The 22,620-nt window shown below is 40.8% G+C and overlaps 1 protein-coding gene across 1 annotated transcript; it reads left to right on the forward strand.

Annotated features, from left to right (window-relative positions):
* The first annotated feature begins 20,420 nt into the window (after positions 1–20,420).
* On the forward strand, positions 20,421–22,391 carry LOC135462999 (zinc finger protein 358-like). The gene is made up of 2 exons (XM_064740321.1): positions 20,421–21,956; positions 22,023–22,391. Exons 1-2 carry the CDS (start codon positions 20,421–20,423, stop codon positions 22,233–22,235), a joined length of 1,749 nt encoding a protein of 582 aa, XP_064596391.1. The 3' UTR covers positions 22,236–22,391.
* Positions 22,392–22,620: the final 229 nt, after the last annotated feature.

Raw genomic sequence — 22,620 nt, forward strand, 5'->3', positions numbered from 1 at the left:
CCACTGTGAAGCACTTCTGATGCTCCACAGTGAAGCTTACTCAAGTACATATGAAATACCCACTTTGACAGCGCTTCATTACATGTAGTCTTTGCTTTCTACCTGAAAGGTTTAACCATGCGCACAGTCACAATATCAGGTGTATTTGCCTCTGATACTAAGACTTACCTGTACTTTGAGACCCTCCTCTTTCATTATGGGGATGAAATCAGACTGAGACATTGCCCCGGGCATGAATTTCATAACGTCTGCCATACCTGTGTTACATAGTGCATGGCAAGGTACAAGTCGTGGGTGACGGTCTTACTGCATGACTGGTGGAGCTGCCAGGAAGGTTTCTGAACTAGTTGGGTGGAGAGAGAGGGGGGGTTGGTGTGTGTGTGTGGTGGGGGGTGGGGGGGAATTGGTTGTAATGAAGTTAGCTCACCTTGTCTAGGATATACCGGATGTAGTTTCAACCTACAGATGGTTGTGGCCCTGTCCAGTTTCCTCCCAGCATAATATTGTCTGCCGTTGTAAAAGTGAAATATTTTTGAGTACAACGTAAAACATCAGTCAAATAAATAAAACAGTAAGCGATTGACAGTTATGTTGTGTGGGCTGGCATGAAGTTCTCAGGGGACCTTAGGTCTTCTACTAATTCATTACATGTAACATGTGGCAGATATTGCTGATACCATTGGTCAGCCATTGATACATGTACCAGTCAAAAATCCTTGAATTTGTTGTGTTAAATAAGAATCAAATAAATGAATAAATTGAACCGTTTGTATGGCATTAAACAAGAAAGAAATAAATGAATAAATCGAATCAAGCATTGGGTGTATTGTTAAATGAGAAACAAATTTGGCTGGTAGGTCACCACATGTGACACTGTTGATGAAGTAATGCAGACTTTATAAGTCTGCACTTAACAAGGCCATCCAAAGGTATAATGTCACCCATTTCAGTGTGCACAAGAAACACTTAATTAGGCAGTAGACAAGAACTGTATTGGATCAGAAAATTTTAATTTTTTCTTTCTTGTAATTTTGGTTACAGAATAACCTGAAATAAACTTTTTTCATTGGTGCATATAGTTTTGGAGTAAATCAGTTTGATCAAGGGACTGGCACACGCCGATATCCCAAACACCAAGCACCTGCTGCATTACACCAGACTGTGCAGTAGGTTTTAATGCCTTTTGGAATTTAATGGCCTGTGCATGTCTCTCAGTCAAGGTCTATAACTGTTTAACTCCCTAGTGCTGATTCTTGTGTACCTCTCTACTGTCCCTGTGTTTGGGCACTTATTGAAAGAGCTGACTCGTTTCAGCTTTCCAATTCTTGACCATTGAGGTTGTGTGTTTAGATGCAGGTCTTGCAGTTTTGGCTGCAGCTTAAACAGAAAGTCAGGTGGTATGTCAGGTACCAAGTGAATGTTAACCTCTGTGTTAAACACTGATCAATCAAATGTATACAGAAAAAAATACTGTCAGTGGTAATGTGAGTGAGTGAGTGCTTGGGGTTTAACATCATACTTAACAATTTTTCAGTCATAAGACAACGAACACTGGTAATGTTGTTGTAATTCGAAAGAGTACAAAATACTAATCAGCACCAAACAAGCAGTAATCTTCTGATTTAGAGAGCTTTTCTCTTAAAACATTTTAATCCTTTAATCCTTATATCTCGACTTTATCTTATAGTTCATTGCTAAAAAGAAGACAGACCTACATAATTATGTATTAAGTTGATATTCAGTACAATAACAGTTATGATCATATTCTTAGAAAGCTGCAAAATAGTAGCTCACATCCTGTTTAAATGGGCTGGGTGAGACAGGGAGGAGGGGGTGGGGCAGTAACGCTCAAACAAAAGGATAAAATATATGGACAGAGTACCTGGCAAATTTTAGATTTTTTACTTGGTTACTACTTTTTAAAACATGCCATCCAGTAGTTAAGCTCTGTAACCAATATTTTGAAAGATTCTTGACACAACCATGGGATGGAGTCGTTTTATGAAGCTTACATATTTCATCGCACAAACAAATCATTTCAGCGTCATTTTCCTGTTAGTTTTATCCGTAATTTCGACTACAAAAAGTGATTTAGCGACTGAAAAGCTTGATGATTTACTGCTAGTACATTAGAAGTACCAGCTTAAAGGCCTTTATGTGTATGTGAAATGCTCCTCAAATTGTATTTTTACACACCAAATCATGTGAAATAAATTTAATTCATTACCAGTTACAGTACTCGCACTGCGCTGAAAGGACAGTTATTCAGTGTTAAGTAGTTGTGCTGCAATTAATACGTCTGTTTATTTATCTATTTATTTGATTGGTGTTTTACACCATACTCAGGAATATTTCACTTATACAATGGCCGTCAGCGTTATGGTGATAGAACACTGGGCAGACCCCGGCAGAAACTCACAACCATCTGCAGGTTGATGGCAGACCTTCCCATGTACGTCCACAGAGGAAGCCAGCATGAGCTGGACTTGAACTCACAACGACCGCATTGATGAGAGGCTCCTGAGTCATTATGCTGCCCAACCGTGCTCACCAACTGAGCCATGGAGGCCTCTTTAATACATCTGAGTTAATGGCATACTGTACAAATGTACTTGTCTGTCCCCCCTGAAACCAAATTGGATCTTTCGCAGCTTAAATTCTTTACTTCAAACTTGTACATATTTTTCACAGTCCCAAAATAGTGTGAGCGTGTCCATTGATTTTGTACTGTTGGGGACTGGAGTCCACTGTGTCAACGGGTAAAGCAAGCTTTCTCAAACATCCTGGGTTTGTACTAGCTTTTGTCCACGAGACGGAAAAGACTCGCTGGTTTTATGTAAGTCTGCAAACTTTACTTATCTGAAAACATACAGTGTAAGGTTGTACCGTGGAAGGACATAGGATTTAGTTCCCTTCTCCGGCGAGCCTTGGGGCAACGCTCCTCTCCACTGAGGGACCCGACTTAAAAGAATGTTGTTAGCTGGGCTCTCTGAGGTTCCGTTCCCCTCACCAGGAAATGCAGTCCGCGTTTGCAGCACACCTGATCATGTGACCATGCTACAGGTGAGGTTTGGAAAACCATTCACAGCGTCGCTTTAAAACATCACACCGTACCTCCAAGGCCATCGAGCGAGCCTTGGCCAAACAAGAGTGTTTAGCAAACGCTGGCAGGACAAGCTAAAAAGCACTCCTCTCATGTAAAGCCCAGTATATCTTTACAGTATAGCACTTGTGTATATTCAAGGATTCTGTGACAGGTGTTTTTTTTTTGTTGTTTTTTTTTCATCATGGTAGGAAGAAATTATTTTCAAAGTTTGTCCGTGAAATTTGACGGATGTAGATGTAAAAGTATGCAGAGGCCTCAGCCTCCAAAAGGATAGTGTGAAAGGATGTGGCAGAAGTGTTCATGGGTTTTTTAATTTTTTTGGAATGTGTCTTCATGTACATATAGTTTTATTGTAGTGCCTGGGCAGAGCTTACCTTAAGTAGCAGATACATGTATGACTTATATCACATTTATTCATTATCAAACCTTATAGCAGATTTATAGATTTCACAGTTTTTCAGTTTGATAAATATGTTAGATATCAAATTTTCTCACTCTTTATCAAATTTCCTCCAATTTTCTCTTTTTTTTCCATTAATTTGGATGTCTAATGATGACAAATTAAGCCTATTAACGTGTGCACGTCATAACACCTTATCTCATGCCCTCACAGTACTTACACATGTGAGACACACTGAAGTTAGGACACATTACAGGTTGTCATGTTGTCTCACACCGTGACAGTATTTACACATATGAGACACACTGAAGTTAGGAAACATTACAGTTTGTCATGTTGTCTCACACCGTGACAGTATTTACACATGTGAGACACACTGAAGTTAGGACACATTACAGGTTATCATGTTGTCTCACACCATGGCAGTATTTACACATGTGAGACAAACTGAAGTTAGGAAACATTACAGGTTATCATGTTGTCTCACACCGTGACAGTATTTACACATGTAAGACACACTGAAGTTAGGAAACATTACAGGTTATCATGTTGTCTCACACCGTGACAGTATTTACACATATGAGACACACTGAAGTTAGGAGACATTTACAGGTTACCATGTTGTCGTACACCGTCACAGTATTTACACATGTGAAACACACTGAAGTTAGGAAACATTACAGGTTACCATGTTGTCGCACACCGTCACAGTATTTACACATGTGAGACACACTGAAGTTATGAGACATTACAGGTTACCATGTTGTCTCACACCATCACAGTATTTACACATGTGAGACACACTGAAGTTAGGAAACATTACAGGTTACCATATTGTCTCACACCGTCACAGTATTTACACATGTGAGACTCACTAAAGTTAGGACACATTACAGGTTATCATGTTGTCTCACACCGTGATAGTATTTACACATGTGAGACACACTGAAGTTAGGAGACATTACAGGTTACTATGTTGTCTCACACCGTGACAGTATTTACACATGTGAGACACACTGAAGTTAGGAGACATTACAGGTTACCATGTTGTCTCACACCATGACAGTATTTACACATGTGAGACACACTGAAGTTAGGAGACATTACAGGTTACCATGTTGTCTCACACCGTGACAGTATTTACACATGTGAGACACAATGAAGTTAGGAGACGTTACAGGTTACCTTGTTGTCTCATACCAACACAGTATTTACACATGTGAGACACACTGAAGTTAGGAGACAGTACAGGTTACCATGTTGTCTCATACCATCACAGTATTTACACATGTGAGACACTGAAGTTAGGAGATGTTACAGGTTACCTTGTTGTCTCATACCAACACAGTATTTACACATGTGAGACACACTGAAGTTAGGAGACAGTACAGGTTACCATGTTGTCTCATACCATCACAGTATTTACACATGTGAGACACTGAAGTTAGGAGACATTACAGGTTACCCTATTGTCTCACACTGTCACAGTATTTACACATGTGAGACACACTGAAGTTAGGAAACATTACAGGTCACCATGTTGTCTCATACCGTGACAGTATTTACACATGTGAGACACACTGAAGTTAGGAGACGTTACAGGTTACCTTGTTGTCTCACACCGTGACAGTATTTACACATGTGAGACACACTGAAGTTAGGAGACATTACAGGTAACCATGTTGTCGCACACCGTCACAGTATTTACACATGTGAGACACTGAAGTTAGGAGACGTTACAGGTTACCATGTTGTCGTACACCGTGACAGTATTTACACATGTGAGACACACTGAAGTTAGGAAACATTACAGGTTACCTTGTTGTCTCACACCGTGACAGTATTTACACATGTGAGACACACTGAAGTTAGGAGACATTACAGGTTACTATGTTGTCTCACTCCGTGACAGTATTTACACATGTGAGACACACTGAAGTTAGGAGATATTACAGGTTACTATATTGTCTCACACCATGACAGTATTTACACATGTGAGACACACTGAAGTTATGAGACATTACAGGTTACTATGTTGTCTCACACCGTGACAGTATTTACACATGTGAGACACACTGAAGTTAGGAGACATTACAGGTTACCATGTTGTCTCATACCATCACAGTATTTGTACATGTGAGACACGCTTAAGTTATACAGTATTACGCGTCATTGTATTTTATCATTCTGTTACATTATTTAATGATTGTCTCGTGCCACATGTTACAACGAGACTACTAATACTGATATTACAGGTGAAGCTCACTGTTGCGCTTTGTTCATTGTCTTAAACTAGTACAGTTTTTCTATATACTCACTGTTATTCTGTCATGTTGTAAGTTTAGATATGAGCATGTCACAGCCATTTCACAGGCACGCCATTATTAAACATTTATTGTTAGATGTGAGCATGTCACGGTCATTTAACAGGGACACCACTATTGAGGGTTTATTGGCCCACTACTGCGATACCATAGAGGTTAGCACACGATGAGTTGTGTACACCAAAGGGAGGTAATCACACCATTGAGCAATATTACAACTCTATATATAGATCTAAACCATATAGTCCCTAAATAATATGGGGAAATGTACGTTGGAATAAAAAGGTTTCCTTAGCGAACGCAAAAACAGTATGTGAGCTAAAATTAAGCGTAAAAAGCACTTAAATATAAATACAATAAAGATCTTAAAATATTACTCTTCGTTCTGAGACTCATATCAACCCATCTTTCAGATAAACTTCAAAACTTCTTAGATCGATACATGCAGATCTCTCATAATCTGGCATGGTGAGAAACGTACTTACACGTAGGTATGAAAATTTTGTATTGTTTCGAAATGAATGTGGTTATGTACTTTTTGACATGACATACAAGATAAAAGACCTTAAGCTGTACATATCTTGGAGAGCAGTTCTGCTTCGTGATCACTAGTAATCTGTGAATCTTTGAAGGTCTGTGAACTGACATTTTGCTCATATTGGTCCTTGGATTGACATTTTGCTCATATAGGTCCTTGGATTGACATTCTGTTTGTGTATGTCCTTGGATTGACATTCTGTCTGTGTATGTCCTTGGATTGACATTCTGTCCGTGTATGTCCTTGGATTGACATTCTGTCCGTGTATGTCCTTGGATTGACATTCTGCCCATGTATGTCCTTGGATTGACATTCTGTGAGTGTATGTCCTTGGATTGACATTCTGTTTGTGTATGTCCTTGGATTGACATTCTGTCTGTGTATGTCCTTGGATTGACATTCTGTCCATGTATGTCCTTGGATTGACATTCTGTCCGTGTATGTCCTTGGATTGACATTCTGCCCATGTATGTCCTTGGACTGACATTCTGTTCATGTATGTCCTTGGATTGACATTCTGTTTGGGTATGTCCTTGGATTGACATTCTGTCCATGTATGTCCTTGGATTGACATTCTGTCCATGTATGTCCTTGGACTGACATTGTGTTCGTGTATGTCCTTGGATTGACATTCTGTTTGTGTATGTCCTTGGACTGACATTATGTTCGTGTATGTCCTTGGATTGACATTCTGTCCATGTATGTCCTTGGATTGACATTCTGTCCATGTATGTCCTTGGATTGACATTCTGTCCATGTATGTCCTTGGACTGACATTATGTTCGTGTATGTCCTTGGATTGACATTCTGTTTGTGTATGTCCTTGGATTGACATTCTGTGAGTGTATGTCCTTGGATTGACATTCTGTTTGTGTATGTCCTTGGACTGACATTCTGTTTGTGTATGTCCTTGGATTGACATTCTGTGAGTGTATGTCCTTGGACTGACATTCTGTTTGTGTATGTCCTTGGACTGACATTCTGTTTGTGTATGTCCTTGGACTGACATTATGTTCGTGTATGTCCTTTGATTGACATTCTGTCCGCGTATGTCCTTGGATTGACATTCTGTTCGTGTATGTCCTTGGATTGACATTCTGTCCATGTATGTCCTTGGATTGACATTATGTTCATGTATGTCCTTGGATTGACATTCTGTCCATGTATGTCCTTGGATTGACATTCTGTCCATGTATGTCCTTGGACTGACATTATGTTCGTGTATGTCCTTGGACTGACATTCTGTCCATGTATGTCCTTGGACTGACATTCTGTTTGTGTATGTCCTTGGACTGACATTATGTTCGTGTATGTCCTTGGACTGACATTCTGTCCGCGTATGTCCTTGGATTGACATTCTGTCCATGTATGTCCTTGGACTGACATTATGTTCGTGTATGTCCTTGGACTGACATTCTGTTTGTGTATGTCCTTGGATTGACATTCTGTTTGTGTATGTCCTTGGACTGACATTATGTTCGTGTATGTCCTTGGACTGACATTATGTTCGTGTATGTCCTTGGATTGACATTCTGTCCATGTATGTCCTTGGACTGACATTATGTTCGTGTATGTCCTTGGACTGACATTCTGTCCGCGTATGTCCTTGGATTGACATTCTGATTGTGTATGTCCTTGGATTGACATTCTGTTTGTGTATGTCCTTGGATTGACATTCTGTTTGTGTATGTCCTTGGACTGACATTCTGTTTGTGTATGTCCTTGGACTGACATTCTGTTTGTGTATGTCCTTGGATTGACATTCTGTCCATGTATGTCCTTGGACTGACATTATGTTCGTGTATGTCCTTGACCTGACATTTTGTTCATTTAGGTCCTTGACCTGACATTCTGTTCGTATAGGCCCTTGACCTGACATTCTGTTCGTGTAGGTCCTTGACCTGACATTCCATTCATGTAGGTCGTTGACCTGACATTCTGTTTGTGTAGGTCCTTGACCTGACATTCTCTTCGTGTAGGTCGTTGACCTGACATTGTGTTCGTGTAGGTCCTTGACCTGACATTTTGTTCATTTAGGTCCTTGACCTGACATTCTGTTTGTGTAGCTCCTTGACATGACATTCTGTTCTTGTAGGTCCTTAACCTGATATTCTGTTCGTGTAGGTCCTTGAACTGACATTCAGTATTGTTTGACACCTTTCTGACGAACATATGCAACTGGCAGAAACATCAGCTGACCAGGCATCAGCTGACCAGGCCTCTCCTGTTCTGTCATATTCTAATAACTGGTAGAATCCTGCAGCCTGCTGCTCTAATGGTAGTGTCAGATTTCTTATTTGTACCTACATGTATGTTGGTTTTATACCTACCTGACACATACATGTTAGGTTTAATGTTAAACATTAATATCAAGGATATGTTTCATGTACCAATTTAGTGAAAACATGTAGAAGAAATCTTTGTTTTGAGTATATGTATTCTTTAAAAACTAATAATGGAAACATTTTTCAAAATCTTGAATTTTCGTTTCCATATACAAACATGTCAGATCAAGTTGGTTTCAAGCAGACAATTTTTGGAGACATCAAATACTGTGAATTTTGAAATTGGCAGACTTTGATAAACCAGTCACGCATGTGTATCATACCAAAGGGAAAATGCGGCAAATAAATGTTGCGGCAAATAATCACGGAGAGCCACTGTAGGACACAGGTTGAGACTTGACAAACATTTGAGCCGGTGTTTTGAGTATTTGCAATGAGGAGCAGAAACTGCGAAGACTGCCACTGCTAGTGACCTACGTGTGTGTCGGCCATTTTAGGATGCTCATACGCCCCAAATATTATTAATCAAGGAGAGGAATCAGTGGGATGGGGGGTGGGGGGTGGGGGGGAGTGATGTTAGGGTTGGGTTTGAAACATGCAAGAGACTTTATTCTGCTACTCTGCCCGTTGAGCTCTTCAATGCCATTGAGGTTCCATGTAGGTTGACAAGGGGAGACTGTGCATTTACTGTCCGCGTAGAATTCGGCATCTTTTTCGTAGGGAACGGACGCTCCCTTGTTGACTCAAACTGGATATTTCTGTAAACATAAGCCTGCCGAGCCTTAGCGGAATCCCAGCCTAACAAGCCGAGCGATGCTGTTGACTTGCTATATAGCGTGTTTACTTGATTTTGGTACACAAGCAGGGCCCACTGTCGGAAGCTGGAGTGTTTTTCCGTACATCAAGTGCAACCCTCTAATCAGTGTAAACGTTGTTTTAAGACAAGAGGACTCCGCGAGTTGGTTGCGGTGGGAAAGTACCCGTGATCCCTGCGGTCTTACGACCTAAGGTTGTATGACTACTGAAGAGGGACGGGTAGAACATGTGCAGCCGGCACCACTGCAGACGTTGTGCGTACAGGTAAAGGTACCTGGTCTTCCTCGTGTCACATCTTAACGGAGGTGACAAGGTGAACACAGGTGTACCACAGAGCTGCAGCCCTCAAGGAAATAACTACAGGTAAACTAAACTCTGGCGGAAAAATTCTAACCTGGACAACGTGATGCTGTTATAAAACTTAATTTGTGCAAGGTGTGAAACTGCAGTTGTATGGTAGAGGTGCAGAGAACCTGCTGGTACCAAGGTGCGTGGAAATGACGCCTACAGGCGTATTAACGCAGCTGCGTCCGCTTTCTTGACAGGGTGAAAATACATGTTGACGCAAGTACGCATTACTTGTTGTATTACATAACATACTCATTTATCTCTCATAAATTATAGGTAACTGTCTGCAATATTTTGTTTAACATCTGTGGCCAGAGACAGAGATTCAGTTGCTGCTGCAAATATGTTAACATCTGTATATCTCATATTGCAAACGTGTTTGGCCATGTATTGATTTACTGTAGCAAGTCAAACTTGAGCATCTTAATGTGGAAAAAATGTTGTGGTGCATTTTGTTAAGACACTTTGTGAATGTCTGGAGATTTTTTTGTTTTATTTCGTATAAGACGAAAGCATATGTAGTGGATTGAATGTGGTAAAAATTTAGACATACAGGTATATACATAGGTTTTAAGAAGTTAGCGCTCGTACGGGTGATATCACAACTTTCTCATGGGAAATGCAATAAACATTTAAAATTATTTGAGGGCATGATCCCAGAAGTTAATATCTAGTAAGTTAAAATTTAAAAAAAATCAGTAATTTAAATGGTTAAATGCATGTCAGTTTTCCTCAAAATCCATTTTGATAATTGTCATGAGTCAAAAGTTGAAATTGTGAAAAAGTGTGAAAATCCAGTTGTTCAAATCAGTTTTTGAATTGTGAGTAAATTTAGAACTTTCTTTTGGATCTTATGAGCCAGAGCTGTGCATGAGTAACACGACATTTGACTTGTTTGAAGACAAGTGTGTGACAGTTAGAATTTCAGGGACTTGGGGCAGATTCGTTAAAGCCATTTCTGATGTCTAGTTAAGTTAAAATTTGAAAGACAAATTTGGTTTGGTTTTGGGCCATAAAAGTTTTGTCCACCTCATGGTTAATATCCCAGGACAAATATGTCAAAATTTCAACTTTTGGCAAAACCAAAAAACAAAACATTGTACAAAAGTGGTTTTTTTAGAACTGCATCATTATATGTGCTTATCGTCTTGTTTATTTCTATATTTAATACCTGTTATGTTAGAATTCTTTATCCTGGGAATTGGCTCTGATATATAGACGCAATTTTACTGACAAGTTCCATTGTTAACAAAAATTAAGAAATAGTCAATAGGTACCTGTAATTGCTGTACACTGTTCGGTGTTAGCAACAAATCTAACATGGAGTATTTATTGAGTCTGTTGGTTTGTTAGCAATAAGACACAAACTCACTGTTAAATTTAGTGTTTAATGTGAAAACTGCCTAAAGGTTGGTATAAATACACATTCATCAGAACATACAAATAATAATTTTCATGCCAAACCTTAAGTTTGCAAAAAAAAAAAACCCCAAAACTCCTAATTAGGAGTATAATTAACTATAAGGTGAATGAATCAATTAAGTTCAAACAAAATGGGTTGCTGGAAAATGGGTTGCTGGAAAATGGGTTGCTGGAAAATGGGTTGCTGGAAAATGGGTCACTGGAGTACATAGACATGATCCACATGGAGTCTGACCAACAACTTGATTTGAACAGACATCATTTCACTGTTAGTTTCAATTTGAACAGCTGATCAGAATTGGTCGTTGAATATAACCTGCTGTTTGTAACTGGTACAAGTTCACTCTCAATTTGAAGTTTTAAATTCAGCGTTAAATATGATGTAACTATCAAAACGGTTAAGCAGTCATGATGGCGTATATGCCTGTCCAAGCCTATCATACACATGTAGTGCTAAGGTCAGTGTTAACAACTAATAAGAACTGCTCTTCACATGAGTCACTCATGGCCTGTATACCGTTTAAAGATGAGTTTTAAGGTCATTGTTAATACAGTGTTGCTGTCAAGGGCATTCACTGGTCCCGATGGCTCGGTTGGTAGAGCGTCTGTTTCAGGGGACAGTAGATTCAAGGTCAATCCTGGGTCGGGTCACACGTAAGACATTAAAAGAGGAAGTTGTAGCTTCCTCGCTTGGCATTCAGCATTAAAAGGAAGTGCATCACTGGTTGACCCGAATCAGTGTTATGCCTCGGGCAGGGCGGCTTACTTGCCTTCGGTAAGTCGACTCATTGAAGCAGTGCTAGATAAAAGAGCGGTGGAAATCCGTCCCTCAACAAGGAGGCACATTACACGTACATGCACCCTAAGGATTGCTTCGTCGTCATATGACTGAAAAATTGTTAAGTATGACAATAAAGCCCAAGCATTCACTCAATCACACTCAATATTGATGATGACATTCGTGTATATCTAAAAGCTTGTATTAAATAGATATCATTTTATAGCTTAAGTTTATTGTTATGACCACGATAGTCATATTTCTTCAGCCACCTCATTCATGACCGACCAAAGTTAACTGTTCAGAGTGAGTGAGTTCTTGGGGTTTAACATACTTGACAATTTTTTAGTCATATGAGGATAACTGTTAAGATGAATATTTCATGCAGTGTTAGTAATTCCATGTTGGTATCAAAACTTTCCTGCATTGACAATCTCATACATCTGAATGCTGTTGTTAAATATACACGTCATTTCACAATATATGTTTAATGCTTTTATAAAATAGACATTTCATAACTTATGTTCAATGTTATCAACTAAAATAGAATAGCTCATTGAATTATATTGTCTATTTGCTGGTATTAAGTTTAGTGTTTAATGAAGTTAAAAGAAGGTTAGTGTTAAATATGACATAACTGTGAAGACTGCATGTATTCAGCATTGATGAAGGATTAAGTATAAATGCTTGTATTAAATAAACATCATTTCACAATATAAGTTTGATGTTAACTTAAATCGGAGTTGTTTATCGAATTAAAATGTCCGTTTCCTTGTATTATATAAATAGACATCATTTCATAGCTTAAGTTCAGTGTTAACAGCTCATCCAAATTGTTCATTCACAATGAGGCCAATTGCTTGTAATAGACAGGTTCACTGTTAAGTTCAATCCATGGAGAGAAAAAAAAAACGTGATTGTACTTGCAAGGTTGGCAGAATTTTTATACGTAGAACCGGCTAGACATGCTAAACCAGAGACGATTATGTAAAGGGTCTGTATATAGCAGAGTCTGTTGATCAACTGGCAGTAGTTACTGACAACTGTAGGTCAGCTCTGTGATAGTGTTCGTTTAGTCAGTGTATGGCGACCCATTAGGCTCGTAAGGTTGTTCTGTACTAACGTATATGTTCTCTAATTCCTCAACCTCTCTGCATATGAAAGAGCAATTTTCAGTGTAATTTATGCACATTTTTATGTTAACTTTAGAGACAAATGTACATTGGTTGGATTGGCCAATTTCAGGGCCTCACAGCAAATTTAATTTGATGAGTACACACAGAACGATGCCCTCAGAATATGCATGAATAAACACCATGGAAAGATGCGATAAGGTTGAAGAATTACAGTATGTGTTTATGTATGTATGTATGTATTCTTGGAGTTTTGCGTTGTACTTAGCTATGTTGTAGTCATATGACGATGAATAATCAGGTGTATGTATGTATACTGTACCTTCTTGTGGCAGGGCGGGTCCATACTGCCAAAGTATCATGCCTTCTTGTGGCAAGGCGGGTCCATGCTGCCAAAGTATCATGCCTTCTTGTGGCAAGGCGGGTCCATGCTGCCAAAGTATCATGCCTTCTTGTGGCAGGGCGAGTCCATGCCGCCAGAGTATCATGCCGAAGACATCAGACATGACACCCCACCCAGTCACATTACACCGACAACTGACCAACCAGTCCCGTTTCCTTGTTTTAACCTCTCAGTGCTGAAAGCCAAGCTAGACAGAAACAAGTGCCATTTTTAAAGTCTTTGATATGAGCCAACCTGGGTTTTATTCCAGGCCTCCAAACATTGAGGTGGACACAGCACCAGGCACAACACCAGACACAACATCAAGCACAACACCAGGCACAACACCAGACACAACACCAAACACAACTCCAGTAAGTGCAATGAAGAATGAACAGTTATTTGATTGTTTTTTATGCCATACTGAAGACCTTGTAATTCATACAATGGCAGTGGGTGTGAGATTTATGGGCTGGCAACACAGAAGTGCCTGGAGTAAACCACCAACCTTTGGCAAGTTGGCAATGACTCTTGTCACTTGATGACAACACACCACTCTGAGTATTTCTAGGACTGTGACATTTAATAAATTGCAGTTAAAACCTCTGCACTTTTTATACCTATTTCGGCTTTACCTATGGTGCAAGGGGTTGTGTAAATTACTTCGTTTTGGCTTATCCGTAGCACCATCTAGATTTTGTCTAAGGGAAGATAACTTAGTAATATAGTCCATCACTCAATGGTACAAGCCATTGAAGTATAGCATGGAGCTATCTTCAATATCTGGATGACACTATGTCTATTTTAGTCATGGGCAATAACTGGATGTTCTTCCTCAGGACAGTTTTGGTTTTACTTTTAAGTTAAAGCTGCGTGAAAAGATGACTGTTTACACTGACAAGTGATAGTTCAGCGGCATTATCAGATGGGAAGTGTTGAACATACAAGTTCATATGTTTAAGAAAGGCAGAAGCAATATTCCATTTGTTTATACCCATTGTATGCGATTAAGTGATTTGAACGCTCATGTAGTTGTTCTGGCTTTTGACCACCACCATGGCTAGGGAAGAGAATCACACAGCTATTCTCAACACTGGACACAACACCGGACACAACACCACCATGGCCAGGGAAGAGAATCACTCAGCTATTCTCAACACCACTCACAACACTGTGCACAACACCGGGCACAACACCGTGCACAACACTGGACACAACAGCGTGCACAACACCACTCACAACACCGGACACAACACCGTGCACAACACCGGGCACAACACTGGGCACAACACCGGGCACGACACCAGGCACAGCACCGGACACAACACCGGGCACAACACCACCCACAACACCGTGCAAAACACTGGACACAACACCACTCACAACACCGGGCACAACACTGGGCAAAACACCGGGCACAACACCACCATGGCTAGGGAAGAGAATCATTCAGCTATTCTCAACACCACTCACAGCACCGGGCACAACACCAGGCACAACACCGGACACAACACCGGACACAACACCACTCACAACACCGGGCACAACACCACTCACAACACTGGGCACAACACCACTCACAACACTGGGCACAACACCGAGCACAACACCATGCACAACACCGAGCACAACACCAAGCACAACACCACCATGGCTAGGGAAGAGAATCACTCAGCTATTCTCAACACCACTCACAACACTGTGCACAACACCGGGCACAACACCGTGCACAACACTGGACACAACACCGTGCACAACACCACTCACAACACCGGACACAACACCGTGCACAACACCGGGCACAACACTGGACACAACACCACTCACAACACCGGACACAACACCGGACACAACACCGGACACAACACCGGTCACAACACCACCATGGCTAGGGAAGAGAATCACTCAGCTATTTTCTGTGTTTCACCTAAAGTTTACGGGTTTCAAGTGATACCTTTTCCATAATTCTGATTGATTCTTTTCGCGAAGTTTGATTTATTTCTTATCAGGAAAACTTGTATTGGCATCAAAAGTGTCATTTTAAGGCATTTACATGCTAGTGAAAGTGCATTGTTACAGGGGATACTAGTGAAAGTGCATTGTTACAGGGGATACTAGTGAAAGTGCATTGTTACAGGGGATACTAGTGAAGGTGCACTGTTACAGGGGATACTAGTGAAGGGGCACTGTTACAGGGGATACTTTAGGTTAAATACAGGACTACCCTTTGAAAAGGTGGACTGTGCAGCCATTGTTATGTGCCACTTCTGGACACCTGTAAGGCTTTACATATGTATTCTCATTGTGCATTTACATGAACAGTTTAAATAAAACCCTGAATGAGGTAAACTGACAAGAGGCCATAATTCACCGGTTATGTGTGACCATTTGCCAGTCAGTTATCACACTGTCGGTTTTGCTCTGGTTTTACTTTCTGTGCTCTAAGTCTTTTATTATAGAAGGGAAACTAGTAATATCCCCTAACTAATCCCACCACAGTGACTCAGATGAATTCGTTTACGGGATCTCAAATGGCTGTAGATAATACATGAAAAAAATAATCCCATTTTAAATTTTGGTCATCACTATTCTCTTCAGCATTGCATGCCTCACTGGTATTACATTAGTATTCATTGCTTTCTCATGCGCTTATTGTGGCTAGTTTTACACAACATTGGGAGACGTTCTCCAAGGCAATGCAAATGGTATTTCACACAAAAAAAAACACCCTACGTTGTTTTGCCATGGATTATATCTCATATTACCATCCTAAAAATGATAATTTTTTCCTGACTTGGCAATCAGCAGTGAGAGGTTAGAGCCAGGAAACATGACCAGTTGACCTGGTGTCAGTATAATGTGACTGGGTGGGGTGTCATGTCTGGTGTTTTCAGCACGATAATTTAGTGGCATCAGCACTTTGGCAGCATGGACTCACCCTGCCACAGGAAGACATAATATATGTAACACACCCCTAATGACTCCTCGTCGTCTGGCATATTGTTAGGTGAGATATTAACCCAAACCAAACATACATACCTACATACAGAAAGCTGCACTGATATACTGCCTAGTTGTACTGTCTTTTGTATCACAAATAATTCTTCATTAACTAAGTTGCTTCTATGGAAAATAAGGTTTCTATCAGAAGTAGACTGGTATCTGAAACTTCAGTACTGTATGTGACCCATTCTTGTTACGTGCATCAGGCAACATGTACCATTCTTGCACCATTCTTGTACTACTCTTGCACCATTCTTGTACAATTTTTGTACCACTCTTGTACCATTCTTGTACCACTCTTGCACCATTATTGTACCACTCTTGTATCATTCTTGCACCACTCTTGTATCATGGACAATTTTTGTACCACTCTTGTACCATTCTTGTACCACTCTTGTACCATTCCTCATGAACAACAGAGTGAAAGTTTGATACAAAATGTCCGAGGATATATTCCTATAAGTTTATGTGATACTAGACTGACATGTTAACACAAAACAGTAATACCCTGTCAATGAACTTGTGGACTCTTTTAGATATCATATGACGTGTATGAAGCTGGGTATATATATAACATAAGTAAGAACTTATGATGAGTTTTGTAGGAGACTACAGAGATAAATACTCAAATGTTTCATGCAGTTTTTGCTTATCACACAAGGTTAAACTGCAAACTTAATTTTGTTGAGTCTGTATTAAAATTGAAGTTCACTATAAATTTTCAGGAATCAAGACCAGAAGTAAGAATATCCTGTTATGTGCAGTGCTCCGTAGTGATTTCTGATGGTAGGGGCAGATGTAGGGTCATATCTTGAAAATTTTTTAATATGTGCAGAACACACATTACAAAAATTCAGTTTTCTTGTCTTTGTGGATGGAACAGTCTTTCACACATAGATAATGCAGTCAGCCAGCTGGTGTAGAAAAACTAACCAGTGACATCATCCAAAATTCGTTTTTCTTGTCATTACGTGCAGAACAACCTTCCATACATAGATCACATAGTGAGCCAACTTGTTAGAATAATATCTACTGACATCTTTAAACAGTTTTCTTGTCATTATACAGGGAGTGGTTAGCTTCCCATATATGGATTATACACTGCTTCTACTATTGTGGGAAAATGTCCAATTAGATCTGCAATATTCACTTTTCTTGTCATTATGCTCACTACAGCCTACCATACCTGGATCACACAGAGAATGTACAGGGGTTAAAAGTGAATGTTACATGTATCATTTTGTCTAAAGTAGGTCACTGTGTTCGCCGAATAACTGCTATTATAAGGTAAACTTCTTCTTTCTTATCACTGTACCAGGGCATCAGCCAGAACAAGTCAGCAGTAACAACTGCATATACATATTTCAATCTAAGCAAAAAGAAAGAAAAAAAAAAAAGAAACACAGAAAGCAGGGGAGTGTAAAACTGAATGATGATGTTGTTTCCTTTTTGTCTGCTTGTCACAAACCAGTACCAGGAAGCCAAGAAATCAGTTGTAATATTTAATTTGAGTAGGTTAAACATAGGTAATGGGTATATTAGGGATAGTTCCCTGTTGAGCACAGCAACATGTGATGTGTTAGTAGGCTGCGTTTTTGTTGCCCTCTACATGGATTGGAAATTAGACCTCAGTTTACTGTTAGTTAAGATCATCTTGACATGAGAAGGTGCTTGTACTATTAATTTGGGTTTGTGGAAGTACATTGCTTCTTGCCAACAGCATCCCTGTTTGCAAACTGTTTTCTCCTTCATTTAATTATAGAAAACATTGATAGAGAATAAATTTTTTTATCTGAAATTTGAAAAAAGAAAGAAGAAAAAAATCCCAGCCTGTTTCTTGTGAAATAATCTATTGTTTTTAACCAGGAAATGATATATAAGTCTTGCATAGCAAAGGTTTTTGTTTTTGTTCTTTTGGCATGTGTTGTTTTTTCTGAATAAATGTTGTCCTCTTTTTATTGGGAACAGGATACAAAGTTTTAAATGTGAATCTACATTTTCTATGCTGCAGGGTGACAAAATGTCGCACATATGATTACAACCCGTCTGTGGACAATTACAAACTGTCATTGTGTCACAGAACTTGTCACAAATCTCGTCACTAATTTTGTCACTAATCTGGTTGTGACAGGTATTAGTGTGGTGACCTGAGAACTAATTGTATGTCCTATATGAAACAAGGAGTAATTCCTAGGTCAGACAAGCAGCTACAACCGTGTGATGCTTGGCAAATGAAGGCAGGCAACAGTTAGAAATACGGCCTCGATTTACCTCAGTTAGGGTTTTATTCTAACCACTCCTGTAAACGTGTAAATAGTAGTAAATTTACAATCAGGTAAATGTTTAAATATTAAGTCAATGCCACAAACTGTGAACGCCAATATTGAATAATTAGTATAGCTAACTTAACTGTTGAGATCTTTTAAGTTTTTGAGTGGATAAACGATTATTGTACTGCCCCACACTTCCGCCTAGTACAGGCAGTACACTTCTGTAAAATTCGTATGATCCGTGACGGCAAGGTCGCGCGAGACAAAAGACAACTTAGAGACAAAGGACCAAAGATAAGATTGGAGCCGAACAAACTTTGACAACAAACATGGTGGAGATGTTTGAGAAGCTTGGGAGGATTGTAAACAGACCTGGACTGTGGGAGACTAGGAGATAGAACAACCTAGCCTCTGATGAACCGATCTTCCCGTCTAAAAGGCACCATTCACTATCTTCACCCTGAAAAGGGATAGATACACAGTCTTTTGAACTACCCTCATTTTGATTTTGATAGCCCAATATATTGTTTTCTCTGTTTATAATTTTCACTAAACAATTCTTGTTGGTCGTAACTGCAGTTTTCGTCAAATGAGCATTGAATTAAATATAAAAGCGTGAACAGCAAAATCAGAGCAGCGACGGTGATAGCTGGCAAATGGTCAAAGCGGCCTCTCGTCCATTTACCTTGGTAAAAGTTTTATTTTAACCGTCCGTGTATATTCGTCTGCTGTAGCAATTAACACGCCCCCTAACAACAATTTGCTTAATATTTTGACATCAATTAGTTTTATCGTTATGTTCTACAGCAGATTTTGAGAGTGAGAATTGGACCTTGAAATTATGGACCTAGATCGTCAGTTTTGGATGACGCTTAGATTGTAGTTTTCTGTTTGAAATCTGTGATGTACCAAAACATTTTGTTAAACTTATGTCTAAATTAGATGACCTTTCCGGAAAAAAGTACAACATTTAATCTGGATTGCATTACACTACTGTAACTGTGAATGCTAGAACGACATCAAGAGCGTTTGAAACCACAACATCACTTCTGGCTACACATCATCCAAGGTTAACTCCATCTGCCAGTGCGTGACGTCACATCAGGCAAAAGTAGAAGAGGGAGAAAATTATCGGTTTTGTTCTTTCCTCCGAAACGCACGACATTGGTTTTCTTAATCTTTGTCGTCGACAAAGGTTGCCATCGACATCTACTTATTTTCCCTCCAAATTGTATGGCATTGTTTCTAGGCTGTGTTGCTTGTATGTATGTATAATCCAAGGCTAAATGTCTTCCTTTAATGCATTTAGTGTATACTGCATTGAAAATGTGTTCACTGATCATATGTGAGCGGGGTTCATATGTCCGGGAGACGACATTACCCAGAATACCCTCTTTGCTTGACAACGCACTTGACAAATGTGCTGACTCAGTGCTTCATCTAAACCAGTGAAAGCTAAATCTGGGTCTGCAACCTCACAGGTGCAATCCAGTGTGAAAGACTTGAAATCCAAGAAAGTAATCAATGTGACTTTTTGTGTGTATTTGCAGGTATGTGCAGTAGGAGCTGAATGAGACTGTCGCTGTGAAGGTCTCGGCAGAAACCATACAGTATTATGTCAGATGCAGATGTTATGGCGGAGGCCTATTCCAGCAATGGGAACGTATCATATAATGATATGCAAGTGAACGCCAGTCGCATAACTTGCCGCTTTTGTGGGAAACGTTTCGCTCAAGCCGGATATGTTAAAGCCCATGAGAGACTGCATACCGGTGAAAAACCTTACCATTGTTCAGTGTGCGGGAAGCGATTCAGTGACCCCAGCAACTGGAAGAAACACGAGAAGGTACATTTCAAGAACAAAACAAACAATCCACCGGCCCTTCAGGAGAAGCCGGACAACACGTCGAACACCCCACCGTCACCCCCAGCGCCCCCCACCAAACACTTGTCTTACCAGTACCCACTTCTTCCCTCGAGGAAGCTCCGACCCGATTCTTCGTCGGTGAATAACACCTGCAAAATTTGCGGCAAGATTTTTGCTAGTCAGAGTAGCTTGGCCATACACCGGCGCATCCACACAGGAGAGAGACCGTACAAATGTGAGACGTGTGGGAAGGGATTCACGCAGATCGGCACTCTACGCACCCACGAGAGGATTCACACAGGAGAAAAGCCGTACGAGTGTCGCGTGTGCGGCAAGACCTTCGCGCAGTGCGGCAGCTATCGCATGCACGAGAAGCGACACTTTAACGACTACAACTATCGCTGCCAGATCTGTTACGGTAGCTTCAGTTCCTGGCAAGAGCTGGAGAATCATGTCAAGACCGCACACGACCTGGATAAGTACGTGTTAGAGTCTTCGCCCGTGGCGGGCGCCACTGCCAATGAAATGCACAACTTCGGGAGCATGGAGCAGTCGAACAACTCACGGTCCACTCCCATGGATGGTCTGAACATGAGTCACGAAGATCTGGCCGTCAGCATAACTAATGGAGACATGAATTCTGGTCAAGGCCCCATGCCACCGCTTCCTGGAAGCCTCCCGCCTCATACACCCGACCCAAGGGCATTCACGCCCGAAATGCTGGCAGCGGCTTATGGCCCCACCCTCATGACGAACGGAGGTATGCTCGTCATGGCGACGTCCGACCACTCGAGGTCGATAGGGGCTTACCCCCGGGACATTCTCCCAATGAGACCTGATCTGCACAAATCCCCCGCTTCTTCTCCAGAAGGGACCAACACTGTTACCACGACGACCATTATGATGCCCAGCTCTCGCAAGCCTAGCACGGACTCTCACCTCTCCGGACAGCTCTCCAATCAGGACCAGCCCTACGATCTGAGCTCCAAGAGCGACCTGGACACCCGTGGATGCGAGTCTCCCCGCGACGAGAACACCCCATCTGAGAACTGCAGCTTCTCCAGCGGACAGTCGAACGAACCGACGGACCTGTCAATCAAAGAGGAGCGCCCTCAGCTGACCATTACCAACCTGCGCAAGCGCCTGTCAAACCACTCTTCTAACAACCGGAAGCAGAAGCACCCTATGCGGCGCTGCAACAGTAGCAACGACTACGAAAGTTTGCAACCCAGTTCCACGGGAATCAGCACGACAGCAGACAGTCCGCCGGAGGACATGAAAGACGTGGGCGAGATCGCCCTGATGAATCTCTACACAACGAATTGCACTCCGACTCTGAATCACCACCAGGCCGAAGACCACACCTTGGTGGATTACCTGCTCACAAAGGGGAAAGTCTTCAAGTGTCAACACTGTAAAGTCATCTTCGAGGATTGCACTCTTTACCTTCTTCACAATGGCTTCCACTCGCACGACGGAGATCCTTTCCGATGTGGGATATGCAAAGCGGCCTGTAAAGATCGCTTTGATTTCAATTGCCATCTAACAGGCCACATTAAATAGGAGTGCCCTGTTCCTTGGAAATATCGTCATGGTTTAGATTTGAGTTGTTGTGTTTGTTTCTTTTTTCTCTCTTTTTTTTGTAAAGCCTTCGTGGTTAATTACTCATTTTCATTCAGCATTCCATTAGACTTTAACTTGTGACAAATGGACGTTTCGCCAAGGACCAAAGTTTGACCTGAGGATATTACATGAACTCCAGATATAAAACGAACTTCGACCATTGGGTCGATTTGACTTCAACGTTCAAGTCATATCTCTTCGTGACATGGTTACCAAGAGTCAAATGGGGAGTTGCAAGTCATCTAATTTATATGTGGGTGACCATTTTTCTACATGTGGCATTGTTATGCTGAGTGATACCAATCAAAATTGGTTATGCCAGGCT

Source organism: Liolophura sinensis, chromosome 2 (genome assembly GCF_032854445.1).
Source record: "Liolophura sinensis isolate JHLJ2023 chromosome 2, CUHK_Ljap_v2, whole genome shotgun sequence".
Lineage (NCBI taxonomy): Eukaryota > Metazoa > Mollusca > Polyplacophora > Chitonida > Chitonidae > Liolophura > Liolophura sinensis.